At 39.9% G+C, this 10,415-nt stretch overlaps 1 protein-coding gene across 1 annotated transcript in view; it reads left to right on the plus strand.

Annotated features, from left to right (window-relative positions):
- The window catches only part of uqcc1 (ubiquinol-cytochrome c reductase complex assembly factor 1), a 21,604-nt gene extending 13,019 nt beyond the window's left edge, over positions 1-8,585 (plus strand). Inside the window, exons 7-9 of the mRNA XM_067586173.1 lie at positions 3,877-3,954; positions 4,338-4,451; positions 7,470-8,585. Coding sequence (XP_067442274.1) covers positions 3,877-3,954; positions 4,338-4,451; positions 7,470-7,604 — 327 coding nt within the window. The 3' untranslated portion in view covers positions 7,605-8,585. The remainder of the gene's footprint in view (positions 1-3,876; positions 3,955-4,337; positions 4,452-7,469) is intronic.
- Positions 8,586-10,415: the final 1,830 nt, after the last annotated feature.

Here is a 10,415-nt window from a genome sequence, read left to right on the forward strand (position 1 = left end):
ACAATGGGAGCAAGTTCCAACATGACATTTTATGAAAGTTCATAACATGAACAGACATCGTTTAGTTTCAACATCATAATCTCAGGTGACATCCTCAGATGTCTTATTGTCCTGAAAACTACAAATATTACATGTACAATGATGTAAGACCAACAAAATCAGCAAATGTTTTCTTTTTTGCTTGAAAAATTACATAAACAATCATCACAATTAGGGATGCACGATATTGGATTTTTTGCCGATATCTGATATGCTGATATTTCCAACTCACTGTGGCGATGCTGATATATGCACATATTTTTTTTCCAGCTGGAAAGACTATTATGCATGCAATCATAGATTTGTACCAAGTATGATCAAGAAAGACAAGATATGAAGGAAGAACTTAGGAAGACTGTGATGTAATGCACCTAATACGCTGGTTGCCGACCGCCGTTAAACCAAAAAGAAGAAGTTTTTTTTTTCAACAGAGTGGTACATCCTGTCAGCCGAGGTGTTTCCTATCTGTGCAGCTGAACACAGCAGCTCCTCCGCGGACTGTTTCACCCTGACGGTCCCGGTTGTTTCCTCCGCAGGCTGCACTTCACTCAGCCGCCCGTCAGACCTGCTGCTTCTTCCCACTTTAACCTGAATAACAAACCGGGGCTAACGTTAGCTGAGAGGCTAACGTTAGCTGAGAGGCTAACGTTAGCTGAGAGGCTAGCGGAACATGACTGGAGGGAAGCATAGCCAGCTAGCCTCCGCTTGAGAAGCAGCAGGTCTGACGGGCAGCTGAGTGAAGTGCAGCCTGCGGAGGAAACACCGGGACCGTCAGGGTGAAACAGTCCGTGGAGGAAAACACAGTCAGGCGGCGGAGGAGAAGGCGACAAATCGGCTTAATAGTAGGCAGAAAATGTTCATATCGGCCGATACCGATGACGTGCCGATAATATTGTGCATCCCTAATCACAATAGTTGCAGATTAATTTTCTGCCGATCGACTAAGCAGCTCTAGTCCTGATATGAAGCTGTAAACACAAACCACGTTCCTGCACATGCTCAGTAGCGTCTGCCGTACACAGAACTACTCTCTGGAGACTGAAAACGTGATGCTGTTATTAGTCTTTGGAGCCGTTTCTAAACAAACTAACATGACCAAACTCTTTATGATGAATGAAACGTGTCACCCAGTGCAGCGCTGTGACTCACTGACGTGTTTTTAATAGTTTTTGGAACAACAACAACGGAATAAGATATATCAGACTCTGTTTTCTCCCTGCCAGTATTTAAAAAAACACATAATCCAAGTCACTCATATTACTTATAAAAAAAACAGTTTTGTGGCAGCTAAACACTCAAAAATCACATGTAAATGATCCGTGATGTTAACCGAGAGGGATGTTTGAACTGGAGCCGAGGCGTTATAGTGTGAGCTCTTTTAGTTTTGCTCGTTTTGCGTCATGTGACAGAAAGAGGTCAGAGATGAGAAATTACACTGTGGTTTGTGAGGTCACTCCTGGTGTGTGTGCACGCATGCATTGGGCGTGTGTGTGTGTGTGTGTGTGTGTGTGTGTGTGTGTTGGGGGGGGGGGGGGCTGCAGGTGTTTTCACAGCTGCATATATGAACTTTTGTCAGCATGTGTACATATGTTTGCGTATGCCGACACATTCGTACACACGTGACTGAGAACTTTAAAAAAAAAAAATCTTCATCGTTTTGACTCAAACACAAACATTTACTCCAAAAACGAACAAATCCAAACATCTCTCTTGAAGATAAATAGAAACATTTTAATCTGAGTCGAATTCTGACACCGACTTTCTATTATTCAAAATATTATTTATTTATTATTTTAAATTCCAGAGAAATATTCTATAAAACACACAGTATGTGAAGTTTCCTTTTCAGTTTATTACATTTATCTGCAAGGTGAACAACAGGAGGTCAGATGTATTTTACCAGTAACACAAACACTGATACAACTAATACAATTAATACAAATACAAGTTCAATATATAATAAATTCTAAATTCAAACATGGATCCAGTTCTCTTCACCAACTTCCTGTAAACAATCATAGACGCAGGACAAAATATAGAAATCAAGATGTCTCAGATGTTGTCTGTGTCAAATTAATGTTGACACGTCTGGTTTCTTAAAATCATCACATGAATAAATATGCATGTTTTCAAAATATTTCTGTAATCTTCTACCCTGATTACAGAAACCAAGTTTCTCGTTACAGTTAAGAAGGCCGACAGTAACCTGGTGACTTAAACGCATGTAAACACGTTTCATGACATTGAAGCTGGATGGAAACTTTCTGCTTCTCCAGAGAACAAACATCAACATCTCTGCAAACCTGCGTAGAGACGAGTGTTATTGATCACTGTAGCTGTAGCTAGCTGTTAGCCTCACAAACATCCCCAAACAACCTCTGTGCAGCCAGATAAGCTAATATAATATAATATAATAATAATTCCAGGTTTAGTCGTCTCAAACTGAATAAAATTTACACACATACACCCCCCCAAAAAAATAAAACTGTGTTGGACGTCATGACAAACAGTAAATTCACAGTTGCAAATGTTTCAATCAGATCTTCATCATCACTTTACATTTACACAAGTCAAAATGACGACAGTCTGCAACTATTAACGTCTCCAGTGGAGTAATATAATAATATAATAATATAATAATATAATAATATAATAATCATCGATCACAGGTGTTAACTTCTGGAGTACAAAGAAATATGACAAACAGACAAAACCTCAAAGAGAAAGAAAAGAGTAAAAGAAATAAAATTAAACAAATAAATAAAAAGGAAAAAGGGAAATCATAACCAATAAAATAAAGAATAAAACATAATATTAACCTTTGACCTTCTTCAGGAACAAGAGACAGAATTCTTTTAGTCAACAAACAGCTGAACACTGAGTCTCTTTATAACAACACACCTGCAGAGCCTCAACATACATTACGCTTCACATCTTGTGCAGACACGACGATATTTATACCACGAAGATCATGTAGTAATATTTTCTGTTTTGAGAAAGTGTGTTTTTACTGAAACACAGACTGTGTGTGTGTGTGTGTGTGTGTGTGTGTGTGTGTGTGTGTGTGTGTGTGTGTGTGTAATGTTCCTAATGAAGCTCTACATCAGCAGCACATGTATTTTTACAGGGCCAGTGATTGGAGCTGCTCTCAGGTTTCATGCTAATTGTGGTCGGGAGCAGTAAAAACATTGGTCATGTTCTCCGTGGTTCATAATTGCTGCAGCAGCCGGTTGAAGCTTAACAACGACTCTGCTGTCACTCTTTTTACCGCCAGCTTCATCCTGAAGACCGATGACATTCATTAAAATGACTTCAAATGTATGATTTATACATTAAAGGACGCGTTCACAATGTTTCAAGTGTGTCTTAAAGCAGCAGTCAGGTGTCTGTATGAACAGTGAAAGAGGTTTTCCTCGCTGTAATCATTCCTCCTGTTCATACTGGATATTAAAAGATCCTTCAAATGTGCTTTCAGTGGAAGTGATGGAGGCCAAAATCCACATCTGAAGCTTCATATTAGCTTCAGATAAACTTTTAAATACATTTTTTGCACAGAAGGAGGACTGTGGATTTTGTCCTCCATCACTTCCATTGTAAGGTCATTATGAAGGGATCTTCTACTGGTCAGAATGAACAGGAGGAATGATTACAGCAAGAAAAACAAACTGGTACAAGTCTGTCTCTCTGTAGAAACATGGAGCTCTGATTAAAAAGTTATATAAGTAGAGAAACAGGTTTTCTGACACTCTCCTCTGCAGTGGATGAGATTAATCTCCTGAAACAACTTTCTGCTGTTCTTCACTTTGGTTTTTTTTTTCTGTCTCTCTGTGATTGTAGATCGACGCCACGCATAGAAAGGAAGGAACGAAAGCGATGACGGAGACCTTCTATGCTGCGATATTTGGATACGATGAGGTGAGACTGAAGATCTCAGAGTAAATAAGGAATCAAACATCTGTTATTTAACAGTTTCCATCCTGCAGATGCTACATCTTTATAAATCTTCCCAACTGATTCTTGTTTGGAAATACATATATATATATATATATATATATATATATATATATATATATATATATATATATAGGATAGTTGTGGATTAGTAGACTAATCGTTGGATCGACTAACGGCTGCAACTCTGACAGTATAAATATTTAATAATTCAAGAATTAAATGCAGTGAAAAGACAAATCAGAGACAGGAATATCTGTAGTTATACAGAATGAAGGATGTGTGGATCAATAATGTGTATGTGCGTACGTGTGCGCGTGTGTGCGTGCGTGTGTGTGTGTGTGTAGGGAGTCCTGGCTGATGACACTGTGCTGGCAGCAGCTCTGTGGAGAAACCTGTTCAACTATCAGTGTGAAGACCCCAAACAGCTGGAGCTGATGGTGGAATACGTACGCAAACAGGTGCGTTTGTTTACATATCCGACGTGTGTGTGCGTGTGTGTGTGTGTGTGTGTGTGCGTGCGCTCACATATTGATGTAATTGTGTTCTCCATTCATGTCTCTTTTTAAAAGAACTGGTCTTTTATTTAATTGATGCACATCCTCTCAGCAGACGTTCAGATTCCTGCTGTTTGACGTTTGCTTTTGCCACATCACAGCTCCTCTTCCTCATCCTCCTCCTCCTCCTCCTCTGCCTCCCTGCTGCAGACCAGCTGTGCTTTATTTTCACCGTCAAATGGTAAAATCCGAAACAATAGAAGAGGATAAAATATGGAAACTGTAGATAAAAAGAAACCGTAAATCATGACTTAAGTTAATTATTTAAGCACGAGAAGAGAAACCAAACGATATTTTAATTTTGAAGAGGAAAGATCGACTCAGTAGCATCAACTCGCCACAGATGGAAAGTAACTAAATACATTTACTGAAGTTATTAACTTAAGTCCAAGTTTAAGGTTCTTCTCCTTTACTTGAGTATTTCCACCTTCTGTTACTTTCTACTTTTATTCCTCTACGTTTATTTGAAAGATACAGTTACTGGTTTCTTTTCAGATTAACATTTTTTACATTAAAGAACAAATATTCTGCACATTTCCAGCTCTATTTTTATATTCTGGGGCTCTACTGGAATATCTTTGCATCATTTCCAGTTAAAAACTCCTTATTTATCTTCTACTGGTCCTTTATGCAGCCCCTCAGTTCAGCCTCTGTCTGAAACAGGCCGTTTTAGCTCCTGTCTCTTTAAGGCTCCGCCCCCTGATGAGCCCACTCTGTTCTGATTGGTCAGCTTTCAGGAAGCTTCCTCCGGCTCCGGAGGCTACGTAAACAAACTATAGTAGCAGGATTTCACTTCTTTTTCTCCTTCTTTACTCCAAATGTCAACTTCTTAAATCCATCCGTACATGTTGGAGCTGAATCACATCTGAAATATGAGAGTGGACAACACATGGAAACACCATAGCAACCACCTTAGCAACCAAGGCTAAAGAAGAGATGGCAGTTTATGGGCATGTGTGACGAGCAGATGTCAGCTCGTCAGGAAGGTAGAAACAAAAACGTTACAAACGAAGCGTTCACAGCAGGTTGAAGCCCTGAGTTTTGACTTGCAGGCAGCATTTCTACATATGTTCACCGCAAGTTTTGGAACTTTGACCATGTTTAACATCCGACATCATCAGAATATGTCCCCTTTTATGATGTATTGATTAAAGGGGAAAAAAGATAAAACACAACCTTTTTGGTTTGTGACATCTTCCAGTTGGACCTTTGTCATGTTTCCTCTAAAAGAGACACTTCCTCTCTAAACCTTTCACATGGTTTCATTTCAGTTTCAAGTGTTCAAGGTTCAGTATTTCACAAAGAAGCAAACATTGTATAGAAAATATCAAAAAATGAACTTTTCCTATCAGATATTTGTGCTGGATTGAAAACTTCTGGACATAAAGACAAAAAGTTACAAAATTTACATTGTTTGTTTTTTTCATAAAGTCTCGTATAGAACCACTCATGCAGAATGAAAATAACAGTATACGGCATATCTGGGTAACACATGATGCTGACGATGCTATAAACTTATAAAATGAAGGAAATTAAATATGAAATGTTAGCTGTTTGACCGACGTCAGGCCCCCCCCCCCCCTCCTCTCTGAGCACTTTTCCTCACCTGCTGACCTCCTCACCTCTTCCTCGCTCTGCTCGCTGGATGTTTTTTTCCCTCTGAGAGACTGAAAACACTCTGAAACACCTGCAGGCCTCCTTCTGCTGCCGGACACATTTTTAAGGATCAGGCTGCTGATTCTCTGTTTTCCTTCTTGTCAACAAATCTCATGTTTGGATCCAAACCACCAATGATCGACTATGATCGACTAAGCCTGATATATCTTATTCCTCCGTTGTTGTTCCAGAAACTATTAAAAACACGTCAGTGAGTCACACCGCTGCACCGGGTCACATGTTCCTTCATCATGAAGAGTTTGGTCACTTTAGTTTGTTTAGAAACGTCTCCAAAGACAAATAACAGCATCACGTTTTCAGTCTTCAGAGAGTAGTTCTGTGTAAAGCAGACGCTACTGAGCATGTGCAGGAACTTGTGCTACATATCACAACCTCTGGACTTTGTACTGAAGTTCTTTTGAGAAATTTACAATGTAGTACAAATATAGAAAAATCAGCCATCATCCTTTAAAAGACGAGTTCACTATTTTTTCCAGTGTCTTAAAGCAGCAGTCAGGTGTCCATAGTAACAGTGAAAGAGGTTTTCCTCGCTGTAATCATTCCTCCTGTTCATACTGGATATTAAAAGATCCTTCAAATGTGCTTTCAATGGAAGTGATGGAGGCCGAAATCCACAGTGTGTCCACACAGTCATTTAAAAGTCTGTGTGAAGCTTCTATTCAGCTTCATCAGTCTGAGTTAGTCATATCAAGTGGATATCTGACACATTTACAGTCTTTTTAGCATCAAATTCCCTCTTTGTGTTTCCTCGGACAGTGTTTCCCTGTTGAGCTGCAGGTGGAAGTATAGTAACAAAAAGAGGGACTTTGGCACTAAAAAGACTGTAACGTTGAAAGATATCTACTTGATTTGACTCATTTGGACGCTGAAGCTTCATATTAGCTTCAGATAAACTTTAAATACATTTTTGCACAGAAGGAGGACTGTGGATTTTGTCTCCCATCACTTCCATTGTAAGGTCATTATGAAGGGATCTTCTAATGGTCAGTATGAACAGGAGGAATGATTACAGCAAGAAAAACAGCTTAAATGTTCATTTTGGCTCCTGACTGCTGGTTTAAGACACACTTGAAAACCTGTGATCCATCCTTTATGTTCCTGAATGTGTCAGCAGATTGTAACTGAACTTTACTTGATTATTCATCATGTGGAAATTAAACAACACCTTGATTGATCTGTGTCAAGACTCCTCTCAGATCCTGCAGGTGTGTGTGTGTGACTGTGACTCTTGCTGTCTCTGTGTAGATGCAGTACATCGACGCTCTGGACGGGGAGGACCTGATGCTGACAGGCGAGGTGAAGTGGCGCCCTCTGGTGGAGGAGAACGCACAGAGCATCCTGAAGGTGGTCACACCCACGTACAACGACGCCGGACTGTGAGACGAAGAGATCCCCAAAGTCCTCTTCTTCTGTCCTCTTCTGTCTCTCACCTCTTGATTTCCTTTTCCTGTCTTTTTGTTTTCACCCCCCCCCCCTCTTCTTTTTTCTCCTTCTTGTAATCATGTACTAAGATGGAGCACATTTCCCTCCTCCTCCTCCCCTCATAGAAGATGGGATTTTAAATTTGACATGCTGTCTGTTGTCATCCATGTCTTTCTTTCCTTCTCTTTTTCTCCTCTTGTATTCCCAAAAACTTCCCTCCTTCCTCCTCTCCCGGATGATTTGTCCACCGGAAGTCTGTTTCCGGAGGAACAGTATAGGCAGGATAGTTGGTCAGGATTATTTCTGCAGCCTGATTTTCCGCACATACTACCCAACAAACCAGTTTAATAACTGGCAACGCCATTCATCATCATCCTCAGTCGCCATCCTGTCAGGTTTGAGAGCCTCCGCCGCTTCCTCTCCTCTCCGCAAACTGTCAAGCAGGAAAAAAAACACACACAAGAAGAGAACGAGACGCTCTGTATTTATATTTTTTGTGTTTTTTTTCCTCTGTATTTATATTGTATACCTCCATGTTTACGCTCTTCTCCTGCAGAGGTGTTCGGCTAAGACCTCCGACGCTGCTTCACTCCTTCACCGTATGTTAAATAAAGTTTCACTCTGAAGAGGTGACGTATGAATATAATAATGGTTCCAGGAAACAAAATGCATGTTTTCCACCGAGCTGCTGTGTCTGTCGGAGGTCTGTAGTGAAACATCTCTGCTGCTGAACATCTACAGTCTGTATGAATCTCTGGAAGGTTTCAACCGTTCAACCCCCCCCTCCCCGGCCCCCCGGCCCCCCACGATGACGCTCTCAGACCCGAACAGGAAGCTGGACGACATCACTGTATCAAAAACAATCAGATCTGTTTTTTTGGTTTTTAAAAAGTGAATTAATAAAATGTTCTCTGGATGTATAAAAACCTCTGAGCTGTATTTTGTTGTTGTTCTACTTTTTTTTTTTTAAACCAAAGAAGAAAAAACACTTTAAACCTGCAATAACTGATTACCTGACATGTAGAGCTGCAACTAACAATTATTTACAGTATCAATTAATCTGTTGACTATTTTCTCTATTAATTGAATTGTTTAGTCCATAAAATGTCAGAAAATGGTTTGATATGTTTTGTTTTGTCCACAACCCAAAAATATTCAATTTACTGTCAGAGAGAATGAAAGAAACCAGAAAATATTCACGTGTGAGAAGACGACTAATCACTTGGGAACATGGTTGGCAATTCACTTAAAAGTTGGCAGCGAATCAATTAATCGACTAATCGTTGCAGCTCTACTGACACATCATCAGCTTTTAAGTAGATTTGTTGAACTTGTTAGCAAACAGTTGTTTATTTCCACATCCAGCAGTTACGGAGCAACATTATCATTCATGTGGAGTCGTGTTTCTGTCCACCTGGTGAATGTAAGTCCAATATTCACTCTCTTTTAGTTCTGTTTTTGTTCTCCACCAACTCCTGAGGGAAATATCTGGCTCTTTAGCTGCTAAATGCTCCACTATGTTCACCAGCTAGTCTACAGCTAACTGTGTCTGTTTGCCGTTTGGTGCAGAGCAGGTAGTGTTCAGCGGCTTTTTACAGCTTTTTCTCTCTGAAAACGACGCTATGAGAGCGCTGAGAGTGAACCAGAACAGTAAAGTTGCAGCCGGACAGATAAACAATGAGCTGAAACTCACTATAAAGCTCCGTAAAGCCGAGAGGAGCTGCAGAGTCTCTGATAATTCTCTGTAGGTTCATCACTACGAGCCAAACACGTTACACACTGCTTCAGTTGAGTGGAACTAATTAAAAGTGTTTTTCTGTATTTTTCTCAACATGTTAGTCAGTTGCTTCACATCAACTTTTAAATGACTGTGTGGACACACTGTGGATTTCAGCCTCCATCATTTACATTGAAAACACATTTGAAGGATCTTTTAATATCCAGTATGAACAGGAGGAATGATTACAGCGAGGAAAAACCTCTTTCACTGCTCATATGGACACCTGACTGTTGTTTCACTTGTCTTTTAATAATTTGACTTCTCTACATGGTCTCTGGCTCCAAGCCCATTGGTTCCTACTGAAGATGTAAACATGTAAAAATGACTAAAAATATATTCTCTATTGGCTCAACAGCTGTTTTGGAAAAAGACTGAAGCTCCAGCACATTTTCAACTCTCTCTGAGATACTATTAATCCAGTGTCGTAAAAGTGAAATACTTCCATGAAAGCAGAAGGTCTCACTGTCTCCTGTCAGTCCTGCAGTAAAGACGTCATTTTCAGTTTTATTTCCACCGCGGCAGAAAAAAACACGAACCTTCAGAAACTCCTGCAGGTTCAACTGAGATAATAAAACACTTTTCTGTCTTGTTCTGTCTCATCAGCTTGTCAGTCATCTGTGAAGCTCTATGAAACCAACTGACCTGCATGAAAGCCGCTGTACAAATAAAGTTTGAATTATGGATAAACATTAAAAAAAGAACACTGGAGTCACTGTAGTTTTTAACAGACAAACAGGAGGAAATGATGCATTTGTTAGGTACTATTCTCAGTGGCGGATGAATCCACTTTCGGTGCTCTAGTGAGTATTTCTGGCAGCAGGATGATGTGTGTGAGATCTAGTCAAAGTCAAACATGTCACCTAGTGCAGCAGTGTGGCTCACTGGAGGTTTACAGCACAGAGCAACAAGATATATACACAGAAAATACAAGTCTATAGAGGTAAAAATATAGCAAAGATGAGAGAAAATCCATGAAATAAATTCAGATT

The sequence above is a fragment of the Thunnus thynnus genome, chromosome 4 (genome assembly GCF_963924715.1).
Source record: "Thunnus thynnus chromosome 4, fThuThy2.1, whole genome shotgun sequence".
Lineage (NCBI taxonomy): Eukaryota > Metazoa > Chordata > Actinopteri > Scombriformes > Scombridae > Thunnus > Thunnus thynnus.